Source organism: Tyto alba, unplaced genomic scaffold (genome assembly GCF_018691265.1).
Source record: "Tyto alba isolate M040663 unplaced genomic scaffold, T.alba_DEE_v4.0 Super-Scaffold_23, whole genome shotgun sequence".
Taxonomy (NCBI): domain Eukaryota; kingdom Metazoa; phylum Chordata; class Aves; order Strigiformes; family Tytonidae; genus Tyto; species Tyto alba.
This window is the reverse complement of record NW_024881297.1, coordinates 10,050,191-10,063,645: the sequence shown is the minus strand read 5'-3', so window position 1 is coordinate 10,063,645 and position 13,455 is coordinate 10,050,191. Positions and strand designations below refer to the sequence as shown.

Genomic DNA, 13,455 nt, shown 5'->3' with positions numbered 1-13,455 from the left:
AGGTATTCTTAATTTGCAATATGTCAGAGCTACTCTTCCACTTTACCACAGTACAATGATCTCGAGGGCTAATGTAAAGAAATGAGATCAAGCACACAACTCAAATGCACCTAAATGGGAGTTAGATGATTAATACCCTTGGAGAGCTGAGACTTCAGGACTAGTATCCAAAAATTCTGCTGCAAACAAGGGGGTGACTAACTGGAAAGTAACAGATTAGTAAAGTACAGGATAACTAAAAACCATGAATATTATGTATCTATGAAAAAGGCAGCTGTGACTATCAGAAGAAATAAATCAATTAATGTAGGGGATACTTTTGACATTGCACAGGGCCTGGATTAGCCCCTTGTGGAGAACACTGTGAAGCTGTGCATGATTCTTATTACCAGGGCTGAAGAAGGAATTAAAGCTGCAACAGGTGCACAAAACACCTCAGAATAAGGGATTCTTTTTTTTGTTTTGTTTTGTTTTTTTTTTTTTTTGTATTTATGTTTTAAAGATTTGAAACACATGGCTTGTTTAGCCTAGCTGACTGAAGACTGGGAAAAAGGATAAAAGGATAGGATTGTATACTATGTCTGAGACAGGGTGATAAATTTCAGAAGCGTGCTATGCTGGTGTACGACAACACTGGCAACAAATATATATGGGTAAAAGACCTGTCACAAATACTTGATGGAAATTAGGTTTCTGCTCATCAGAGACACAAGTTTCTAGTATTGCAAGGGTGGAGAGAGAGCAAAAATCCTTACTTTTACGTTGGATCATATTCAGTTTTGAGGTGAATTGCACAGCATGGAAAAAAATGCAGACTGGGTAAGTCGGGACAGGATCCTCCAGGTATCCTGGTTCTATGATCCTATTAAGATGTGTGTTTACCTTCCGCTGTGCAGAAGCAGGATATATACTTAAAAGGCTCCCCTAGCGTTGTACAGATGAAAATTTCAAGGGCAAAACCAAGTAGAAAAGGAAGTCCTCCACAGAAACATAACATATTTTAGAGTCTTCTGCCTAGACAAATTTACAATATTTTGTGTGTGTGTCAGGGAGAGGGAGGGCCCCCTGTTATTCTCTGACTGATATTTGTATCCAAATTATATAACAAAGCCCTAGAAGGTGAATTTGAGAAATGAATAAAATGATTAAGCAAACGTTTTACGGCAGTCATTAAAAAGTTCTGGTTAATTGTAATGGGTTTGGATCAGATCAGAGAATTTTGTCTTCCCAATGATTAAAGTGAAAGGAAACAATGAGGTAAATAACCAGGTAGAAATAATGATGCACTTTAAATCTTCCACACGAATGAGTTTATCTGTTAACAGCTAATGCACTATGCTACTTTGCTTCCCTTCCCTCCCTCCCCACTGTAATCACCCTTTTGTCACATACTAGTGAAATCCATTAGCTGCAACTTCCTGATCAACTTCCAAGGCCTTCCAGCTACTAAAATATTTGCATATTTAACGATTCATCTGACTGGTATCAACTCTCATTTACCAAGTGCTTGAGAGGAAAAACAGGCATACTCTATAGAAATCCTGTTTTTTTTTTTTTAAAAAAAAAAAAAAGGTAATGACAGCTACTTTTAATAAAAAGATTTATCTAAAATGCATGCGACTGTAGAAGCCCAGGCAAAAATCTGAGAAGTATCAACATCTTTCAAATATTGCTTTAAATTTAAGGATTGTGAGTATAAGGGAAAACTTTTAACTTCGGTATTTCAATCAGCTTCTAGTTTTATGCACATGCTTATTCACCACTCATTTAATTTCACTTTCCTCTGTGATACTTGCACAGAATTTCCTCCACATGTCTACTCCTGAATTCTTTCAGCAGTGCTACCTTCTAGTACTTATTGCATCACTACTACAACGCCACTATAAAAATACCTACTATAAAATTCAGAAATTTTAAAGGGTATCAGAAAAGAAAATATCACTGAATAAATCAAGAAAAGGCACAAGCTGATACAGCCTTGGGAAGATTCCACTGTGACACGAATGTCATGGTAGTCTTCTTTGGTAAAACAGCCAACATGGGAGCAATGCATGACAGCTACATGGAGGTTTTTGCCAAGTGCATTTTTAAAAATACACATGAATTTTGCATTGGCTTTTTAACATTCCACATTAACTGGTTTCCAGGCATGCTTCTGAAGAATGTAAAGTACATAAAAATGTAAAACACTTATCTCTAACATTTTCTTTGATGGCTTTCAATAAAAACACAGATCCACACACCTTGACTTTTGTACTTTGATAGCTAACTGGCTGTGCTGCCAACAACTGAAGGGACCACATCCGTCAGGCACCCAGTCTCAACAGAAAGGGTAATACCAAGGTGGCAGAGCTGGGATGCTGTACCATAAGAGCTGTAGCATCACATTAGGCTTCAACAGGTGTGCAGATGACTGACTTCTTGAATTTTGATACCAAATACAATCAAAATAATCATAAGCTTGTGTGACTTGGTAAAATTGTCAGTCCATGTGCTCAACTGACTTTCATGACAGAGGGCAACTCTATCCCAATGCAGCTGGAAAGGAGCAGAGCTACGTTCACGTGAGAAAAGTCACTCTGCATCATCCTTTTACATGGTAGCACAGTATCTACGCTCACTCCACTTCCAGGACAAATCCAAGAGACATGACCTTGCTGAGGCATCAGGCTGGCCTCCGTCCTGTGCAATACAAAGGCATGTGAAATCCCTCAAAGAAAATAAACCTGCATTCATAAATATTCCTGGTTTGCATGACTCAAATTACAATCTAAGGACACAAGTGAGATGATACATCTACAACTGTTGCAGAGTGCAGTGCTCCTGAAGTTCTGTCTTTCCAATGAAACATCATAAAAAGGTGCTGACATCTCGAGGTTATTAAAGAGATCACAGAACTATTATCTCCACAGTATGACAACACCTTTTGTTTAGCTGTCTTCTAGTAATGTAAATGTGCCCAAATGCAGCATACTTACAAATTCAAATCATAAACTGCTATTACAAATCATAAAATGTTATTAGAATTACTAAAGAAAATAACTAAGTTGAACATAGAGAACAAGTCATATAAGCAAAGATGGACAGTCATACCCAAGTGACTAACTTCCTCAGGCATTACTTAACCTATTCATAGTCATTATTTATTGATAGCAATATAGTTATTTCTGAAAGCCAAAATTAGTCTACACTTCAATTTCTAGTTGGTGGGGTTTTTTCTCCAAATGCCTTTGAGAAAATAAAACTTACTTCCCTGCTTTAAAAAATTTCATCATCAATCTGTTACCTCTCGCTCTGGCTAAGTATGTTACCTGACAAGAGGAAGACAGACAGGATCCTTCTCTGAATGCTTTGGTGCACTGCCTCCTAATCATCATTAATGAAACATCACAGAATGTTGCAAAGAAGTGTGAACAGCATAATCTCCTGTTAACTTGAAACTGATGTATCTTACAGCACTCTGTTTCAACACTCCTGCTCACCACATATATGAACTCTAATCAATTATATATCGTTTATAGGACATTGCCCATCTAGAACATTTTTACTGGGAATATAACATGTTAACTCTTAATAATAAGGGTTAACATGAGAAAGATGATATTGCAGATTAATGCATCTGAGCACCAGATTCAACAGTTTATTATCAGGTAAAATGTTAACCAGAGGTACCCGTGGTGAAGACAGCTATTCTTAAAGTCCAGCTAGGCATCCTTACAAGGATACAGTCCAGTAATTACATGCACAGTACTTAAGGTTTCATTAAATCAATTAGAACCTCCTAGAACACTTTTTCTGAGTAAGCTTTACACCAGAAGTTTCATAGTAGAGATACACTTTTCATAAATGTAACTGTCTTATGCTCAACACCATTCATTTAAGATGATAAATTATTTGCATTAAATGCATTATTTATTATAAGCTTCAACTTGCCTTTATCAATGCTGTTTAGAGAATTTATATTTACTTTACTAGGCAATTGTGAACAGGAAAGGCAGTTCTTTAGTACACAGAGGGCAAAATTTAAACTGTAACTGCTACCGCAGGTTAAGCTGTGTAACAAAAACAAGCTAATGGACAACAATGTATTTTATTTCTGGCAGCACTAAGGGCATTTTATGCACTGTGTACAGGGAGACTAACAAATAGTACCACTAATACAATATAGCATACATACTATTGTAGTATGACTCTGTGGAAGAGTTAATGCTTGTGAGTACCAAATTCAGGAATTAAAATTCATTGAAGGCATTGACTTCAAAGGTCCCTGAAAGATATTCAGAAGCCCAGCTTAGCTACTGTTGAGGTAAATGACAGATTTCTTGAAACTTGAAAATTTCACCCTTTATTAACTAAGCACTAAAGTTAAGGTGCATGACTAAACTAATAAATGGTTCAGAAAAGATAACCAGGAAATTACCAGTCAGCATTTCCCACTCCACAGTAACTACACAGTACCACATGAAATGATCAAGCAGCAGCTTGTAAACAAGCAAACAGAAGCGTGTGAACTGTGTGCCTGAATCTACTACATGCTGAACAGGCCAGATGTATCAAGGAAACTCAAGGAAAATTAGAGAGGTTCACAATAAAATAAAAGGGTTAGTAGTCCAAACTACTGTCTGCCAGGGTACAGGAACAGTACATCAGGGCATGCACGTTTAGCTTGCTATTCCAAATACCTGCCACTGGATAAACGGAACTTTCAGAGGAGGTAGACCTCATCTTAGCAAGATGTGCTACCGGGCTGACCAGAATGGCTGCTCTTCATGTGTCAAATCCTCAGCAAAGATCTCGAGGAGTTTTAAATATTTATATGCCCCACAAGAAGCCCTCAGGTTTTTGGCTTTGTGACAAAAAAATACAGCTTTTCTAACTCCCCCATCACCAAACTAGTTTATCACTCCGATGAAAAAATAATTCATGTGTGTATTTTCCTCAAGAACAACAGCTCTGAATCATGTTACAAACTGCACAACAATTAATGTGCATTTTACACACTTCTCATACAAGTGTCTCCAGGGCTGATAGGAAGAACAGAGACATACGCTTTGCCTTCCTCTTTTTGCACACAAAGTTTTAGCACCTCTTCTGAGAAGTAACAGTGAAAACTGAAATTTATGCGACAGAGTATCTTGTTATCTACCCACAGAGTCACCAAAGGAAGGATCTTTATCCTGCTTGAAAAGGTATGCAGATCATTCCTTAATATTTCAATTTCTACAGAAAATACCTCTTTTGGCTATGTAAAGCACCAAAACTCAGTGAGGTACAGCAGGGTTAAAGTTGCCAGTGAGCTGAAAGAAAGCTGAAGTTTCAGTCACTCGGAAACAAAGGCACAGGTCTCTGGATGAATGCCTGTGAAGAAACACGTTCCATACAGGATGGAAGAGGACAGTAAAACAGTGAGTCAGATCATCTGGAATCAATAGATCCAGTGCAAGAATAACAAAACACTCATTTTTCTTCAAACAGTTTTCTTTTTCAACCTACAGTAGGTCTGTGGTCCCAGGTATATCAAGCAAGCTTTGCTGGTGTGTATTGATATATATGATATAGTCAAAGCAGTTCTTGTGTAAACGTAGTTACATCAGATGAATTACAATTTGTTATAGTAAAACAAAAATCTTCCCACACAGCTTTATTGAAGCCATAGTCAACAATGTTACAGCCACTCTCACAGTACTGTTTATCCCAGTTTAGTATACACTGCTATATTTGTATACAGCACTTATACTGCTTACCATCCCTACTATAAACAGGGTGCCACTTGCATGCCACTTAAAAATCGTTTCAGACTAACTGCACACTTACCCCCCTTTCCAGGGTGCTGGCTTACATACAATGCAATTAGTAAAATAAACGTAAAAGACACTGTATACCTCTCCTGAAAACCTTGACGTGCTTCAGCCCATTTCCCTGCTCTTCATAAAGCCACAGTCCTCAGTAACTTACACCATACCATTTGTACCAGCAAATCCTCAATCACCAAGACTTCCTAACTGACAAGGGACTTACTAAAGCACCACTACCCATCCGTTAAAGCCTCTTCATTGTATGCTATCTAATATCCATACCTTTATAAAACATCAAAATAAAACTTGTTCTTCTCCCTTTCCTTCTACCATGAACTGTAAGGAACCTAAGGCCCTGACTGAAGACTAACGATTGAAAAAGAAATCTTGAACTAACAGTAATGAAGAAGCATTACATTTAGTGATACACAGGGGCTTCAGTAATTTGTCTTGCTGGTGCTGCTATCTCACTAACCTCTACCACAAAAATACCCATAGGCTTAGTTGCCCAAGAGTGAGGCTCTTATCTAAACAATGCTTTCCCAATTGGCCTGTCAACCATTTTGAATCAGTGCAATCTTGTCCAGATCCTGCATGTGAAAGCTCTCCAAAAGACCACCTAACTGCATGAACATCTTACTTGGCAAGTGTTTGTATTTTACCCAGCCTGACTAATAGCACTTGTAATTCTGCAAGAACAATGAGTTTTGGTGGTCTTAGAATAAGGTGCAGGTAGTATTTTGAATTCATTGTGATACACTTTGATGGCCTTTCTGGAAGGCAACTTATTTCAAACACTGACCAGAAAAATCTTCCTCACTATTTAAAGTGTTGTTAAATCACCTGAATTTATATCTTAAATATTCTGTCTAATAGGTGCAAGATTACCTAATAAAAATACACCTTAAGATCAAGATACTTACAAAAAGCAGAAGCAGAAGTGGAGTTATAACAATGCCCTGGAAGAAACAAACAAAAAAACACTGTTAGTCAGGAAAGCAGAATAGTCTTTATTTCTTTGTACCTTAGTGCATGGAAATACACAAACATCATTCAACATCATAGAAAATAAATAACAAGGAATTCAACTTTGCTCTTCCCTGTGTACATTCTTTAACAGCTGTATGCCGATCATTATAAACTATTCTCAGTACAAAGTATTTTTTTTTACCACTAGCTTTCCCGATTTTGCACCTAAGCCCCTCTATTTTAAAAGATCTAATATACAGAAATATAGATCATTTATCTAAAAAGACATAATAAAGCTCTCCCCTCACTGTGCCGTATCTTAACTTCTCTAAGCTGCTCCCTCCTTAGGGGGAGACTTGTGATCAAGTCCCATGCTATCCAGTCCCAGGTCCTCTTCTGAGCAAAAGCCGCATCAACCACGATCAATTAGGTGCTGTGACTGTGTAATGTAAACTGATATTCCCCAAGGAAATGTGCTGAGATCTCAAAACTCATTTCACTTGATTAGACTTTGTGTCTCACTGGTAGAAGGCAAGTCTTTCATCTAATTTAATCACACAGGACCACCTCAGCTTTCCACATCCCCCAGGCAGACACAAGCAAAAAAGATTTGTTGTCTTCACTGACAAGGAACAGGTTTAAAGCTGATGATTGGACAAACTAGAGGATTTTAAGTTTCATGAGAGCAAACTTAAAATGAGTTGTTTGGGTTGGGAGTTAACATGACATGCATCAGTTTCATAGCTGCAAATAGCAATTCCCCATCATCCTTCTATCTGACTTCAATATTTTATTACTGCTCAATAAAATGATTCTATCATTTAACGCATGCTAATTCACAAAGCTTCCTCAGAACCTCTCTAAACCAAGACTATTCTTCATCCAGATATGTCTCAAGAATAACTAGTCTTTCAGCTGTTCACAAGCTTTATTGTTTAAAGGACAAAAGTCTAAAACTTGCTCACATCCATCTAAAAGGATGCTTATTTTATGTTTGGTTTTAGCTCTAAGTGAAAAACAATTGAACAAAAAAAGCAGTTGTCCCCTGCTTCTCATTTAACCTTGAGTAACACAGCTTTACTCTAATCTTTTGGAAGCTAATATAAAGAAAAACCTTATATGACTAGTTTTGCATTTGCTTTCTTGGTCCACAAAAAAATCACGGATCCAGACAGCCCATTAAGCACAGAGAGTTCCTATTGTACTCTTAAAACACAACAAGTAAATGTCACAAATGATAGCAGACAAGAAGGATCAAGGAAGCAACAGTTAAAGCCATGCAACTTGAAGACTCTGCAGAATTTAAAAGCATATTTTGAAATAAATAATATATGCCATATCTGACTGCCCCACAGCCTAGCTATCCATAATCATTTATCTTTTTGCAAATGTCATGGCTGAGCTAGATCATAAAAGACTAGAAAAAGTAGAAGCAATAAGAATCGCTTCAGGGAGTCACTCACTGTTTACAGGGAGGCCTAAGCCAAATGCAGATAACAGTTATGAAGAAATATAGGTGTTCAAGTACACCAGATGTAGAAGATGAAACGAAAGTTGAGGAAGGGAGGAGGCACCAAGAGCTGAACTGACACTTGCATACAGGAGCATCTGTGATGCTTAGAATGAAGAACTGACAGTAAGATCTGTATACTGTATATGCAACAGAGTCAATTCAGAATGACCAAACTTTTTACGTACTACCAAGAACATGTAAGACACTCCCCTTCTTTTTCTTTCCCCATTGACAAGCAAACTGCACAGCCCAAATATTACCAAGTGCCTGAGTATTCTCTAAGAACCCTGTAATTTTGAGATGGCAGAACACCACTGCAGCAGGGTTCCATCTTCAGACCTTTGCACGACCAAAGAGGAGCATGGATGGAGCGGGAGTTGATAGGCCAAAAGCATCCTGTATTCCAAATGAGCATTGAGTGTGGGGAGAACAGAGCACACTGCCAGCTGATGAGTACAGCCAGCTCGTCTTTAAATCTGAAGGAACTCATTGATGCAGCACCGTTAGTCACTTCTTATGTGCTTCAGGCCTCAATACATTTCATAGCGCTTTTATGCATTACAAAAAAATGCAAAGGTAAAAGAAAAAAAACAAAACAAAACAAAACACAACACCAACAAACCAAAACAACCTTCCCCTTTATCTTGTTGATAAATAAAGAAGATGTCCTTCCTCTTTAGGATGGGACCTGTGACTTGGTATATATTTGCTTTAGAAGCTTGGTGATATTAACACAATGGGCAATAGCCACTGCTAATTCAAAGCATATGTCACAAAAGGAAACATTACCTCTGTGACAGCAACACTTCTTCATAATTCTGTAAGCAAAGAGGAAGAGAACCCTGGTATACATCATAAATAGATTCCTAACTGAGCTTGCTGAAAATCTAGCATTCAAGAGGTCAATTCTAGCAATTCTTTACAAAATTTTGCTATTAAACCTGGTGATCTTAATAATGAGAAGCAAGTCTCCTGTTGTCTCACCACAGAAAGGATTTGCAAGGCTGAATTTTCCCATTTGCAACACAGACACAATTCCCTGGGAAACTAAACAATTACCTGCCAGAACAGACAAGTTCATTTAAAAAAAAAAATAGATGCTGAATCAGAGCAATTTGATGTTAATGTTTTATTTTGATAAGGAACGCCGGTTTGAAAACCCACAGGGACTACATTAAAACCAAAGGGGTTTTTTCCATCAGTAGTACTGTGGTGACTGTGATGGTTTACGGGTAAAAGCAAGGCAGGATTTGTTAGGGGAGGGAACCTCTGTTACTAGACTGACTGAGGGAGTTGGTGCAGAACAAACTTTGAGCATGTGAAGCCCATGTATGTGTTACTTGAAAACACTGGCGTGCTTTTACGTGCAGAAGCCCTCTCTTCAGGTTTCTGTTCCAGGTTTGGATGGTTTACACTATGATATATCTGTCTAACAAAAGGTATTACCCTTCCCTGCACACACTGGTTTGCTTCAACACACTACCTCTTCATTAGAAACATGCTCGTCAATATGCTCAAAAGCATTATGTGGTACATCTCAATTCATGCCCACTAAAGAATAATATATAGAACACACTGAGTCTAAAGTCTACTGATAGAAAACACAGATGACTATTTTGGTTTTGAAGGTAAAACCAAAATCTGATTCACTCAGAATAAACAGTGGAAGAAAACAATTACTCTACACAGTTCAGCTCACGCACTAGCAGAGGTGTCACAAAGACAAGCATATTCTTACACTGGCAGTGTGGCTGCTGTCTAAGACTACAACAGGCTGAAAAGCACAAAGGAAGCTAAAAATTGAAATAAAGACTACCTTTTCGAAGTCCATTGGACACTAACACCATCACAGAGGAAGAAGTAACTAAATTTGACTATGCTTTTCCCTGCCTTGCTTCCCAGGCAAGTGCTGTCAAATACATAGTGTATGGAGATAAACAGATTTTATATTAGCACTTCCACCAGAAGCTGAGCATCTGCCCTTGAGAATGCAAGGTCATTACACAGTTTTAGCATCTTCAAAGTTCGGGTGGAGTGTTAAGCTTTGCGACTGTTGCCCACAATGGAGCCAAAGTTGTAAAGTGACTGCCGTTTGCTATCAGCAGAAAAACTTTCAAGAAATCCATTTACACCTCTGATGTGAAAGACTGACTGAATATATTTCAATGATTTCAGTGGAAAGGGAAGGAAAAAAAATAATCTCAGACTGACCTGAGACACTGATACAACACAGGAGTCTGAATAGTCAGATACCTGTAAATGCATTTCTTTTTACAGTGATGATCATGAAACATGTCTTAATTAAGAGAGTTTAAATATGGGTTTGTGTATGCGAACGTTGCATAAACATACACTTTAACAGCAAGGACATACTTGGAGATCCATTTAATTGTTATTTCCCTTGTATAGATACAGATGTAAAGAGGTTTTCTGTTAGTTTCATCCAATACAGCACTGCTGTAGAGCAGATATTAAAAGGTGTTTATTCTTCAAAAGAATATGGAGAATCAATATGTGTAATTGGCTTCCAAACTGGACAGCAAAAGGAAATAACATAATGGATTTGAAATGATGATGGCAAATCATTAAGAAAGAAATTATGCAAATAATAATAAGAAGGTGGGCACAGATCCAGAGGGACACATGGTAGTAGACAAGTAAGGATTATTGTAATGAGGCATGAAATAGATGTGAACTTTCCTTCCTTTCTTTTACCCACAAATTTCCCATGCAATTTTTCTTCATTCTTACAGGTCATCAGTATGACATCCATGTGGCAACTCCTAGTGAAAAAAAACTTAACCAAAGTCACATCTGATTTCTCTTAGGAAGTGGGGCTAGAAAGAAAAAAAAAAAAAAAAAAACACAACAAAAAACCCCCCAAAAACAAAACACAAAACCGAAAAAACACAAACCAAACCCACCAAACAAAACCCAAACAAAAAGGGTTTTGTAATCAAGGTTCTGAACAAATGTGTATTTTCTGAAATCATTTACCTACTCATGCTTACAGCTACAGATGTTCTTGAATGCTTCATCAGTGCAGGAAACAAAAGGAGCAGAAGTGCAAGCAGCATTATGTCATAAACTGAATAAAGGTTAGTAAAAAGTTAACTGGGCAGCATTTCCATTGCTACTGATAGGGTAAGCTGTGAGAAAAATGGCTATGAACTCTGGATAATTTCATCAAAAGACAAGCATGAATGAGAACTGAAACTCAATCTTCATCTGTGAAGCAGTATTTCTCATATGGTTTTATTTCAAGAGTCACTGGCACTTTTTGGAAAAGAAAGAGCAACCAAAACAACTCAGTCTGCCCTCCCACCCCCAAAGAAAAATCTGTGCAGTTTTTCTGATTACAACATGAGAGACAGACTTCACCTTGAAACATTATTTCTATTTCTTCTTATGTCTTTTGTTTCCTTGCTTTTGTGCCTTAAGTGTGTTTTATGTGTTTCCTTGCTTTTGTGCCTGAAGCGTGTGTGAGAGCACTCAAAGCCAACTCCCAGTCTATTCAAATGAAGTAGTATAAGACTTTCCTCTACCCTCACCCCTCAGATTGGTCACAGCTCCACAATTCCACACCGTGATGACACCTGTGTAAAACAGTGCTTATTAGATGCAATACCACATTATGCATCCTCTCGAATAAACTGATTTAAAGTACAGTCCCATGCCAAACTGCTTGGCAGTAATCTTAGTTTTAGACATCATATAAAGCATGATTCCTGCTGCTGAAACAGGGCTTTCACATACCTGGGTAACGAGCCAAAATCCTCAGAAATAAGTTGCCTTCTCCCTTCTTCCACCTGTCCCCTTACCTTCTTTGAAACTGTGCAGAACCTCTTGACAGACACCACAGAACAAGATAAAAACCCCTACGCTAAATATACTTACTTGGTTCCAAACCAGAAGAGCAAAACCCACTAAGTCAGGTTGGGACCTAGGCAAGTTCTTGTGAAACCATTAGTATGTGCCAAATGCAGAGGGGTCAGGACAGAAAAGGGCCTGATAACAGGGTTGCAAAGGCAACTGTGAATTTTGCATACCTCAATTTTCCAGTACTAAACCACTTTAATATGATGATTTCAAGTCTGTAACTGAAATTATTTGGAAAACATTTCAGTGCATTAGTATTTGCAGGAACCTATTTGAGAAAACCTTCTTCTGGGTTCTTTAAACAGCTTTTAATATTTGTGTAAGCATGGCTATACAAACTATGCTGCTCATTTGTTCCTACTTAAAGACAACACTGGAGATGACAAATTTTCGTTGAGTAAGATTTTGAACTAGATTTCCACAATAAAACATAAGTTTCTCCCCCCTTTCAAACTTCACATCCATGTAAATGACAAACGTTTGGTTTTATCTCTTGTAATTTTAGAGATTAAGTCAGGACTGCACTTTCTGGTAGTATGCTTGTAATTTCAGTCATTGCCCCACGATGCAACTTCAGTAACTTTGTGTTGTTCCCCCATGGACATCACAGAAGCTCCTGCACCAAATAATCTCTTGTCTTTTGTTTTGCAATATAATTATTTTCAAAATAATTTCAGGTACAAAATACAGGCCTTTAAAAGTCTCCTACCATGCAACCCTTTCCTGTCAGCTACTCCAATGACATTGCTGGTTCTGAGAAGGTTTATACAACTGTAGGACATCAACATAAAAAATATGTAATTAATCTCTCTGTTCCATTTTATTTCAAATGACTGATCTGAATGCTGGGAAGAACAAAGGCCTATGAATTGATGCTCTTCAGCATGCTAAATACACCCATCCTCCCCATAATAAATAATAGGAAAATCTGAAAAGATATTGAAAGGAACATGAAGTTACAATCAACACATTTTTGACAAATTCATAAACACTGTACAACACCAGGGCAATGAACTACAATACAAAATTGAAAATACAGTTATATATAACCCTAATTCAACTATAATCAGAAATAAGTACCACAACAATAGCTGCAACTCATCCAACTAGGCCAACATTGGATTTTAATAACAAAACCGTGAAATTAGAAGTGCTATGCCAAAATAGCATTTTCTTTATCAGAGGGGACAAAATAAGCCAGATTTCACATCAACTATTAGATTATGCATAGTACTTTGTGAATTGTTCCAGACATTGTACCACCTTTGTTCTGTTATGTCAACCTAGTGGCCTCTACTG

General features: G+C 37.6%; 1 protein-coding gene across 4 annotated transcripts in view; it reads right to left on the bottom strand.

Annotated features, from left to right (window-relative positions):
* SLC10A7 (solute carrier family 10 member 7) overlaps nt 1–13,455 on the bottom strand; it is a 151,064-nt gene that overhangs the window by 45,609 nt on the left and 92,000 nt on the right. For all 4 annotated transcript variants that reach the window (XR_006165687.1, XR_006165686.1, XM_042796978.1 and 1 more), the window contains exon 6: nt 6,719–6,754. Coding sequence is in view for 2 of the 4 variants with exons in the window: in XM_042796978.1 (XP_042652912.1) it covers nt 6,719–6,754 (36 nt within the window). In the remaining 2 variants the exon portion in view is untranslated. The remainder of the gene's footprint in view (nt 1–6,718; nt 6,755–13,455) is intronic.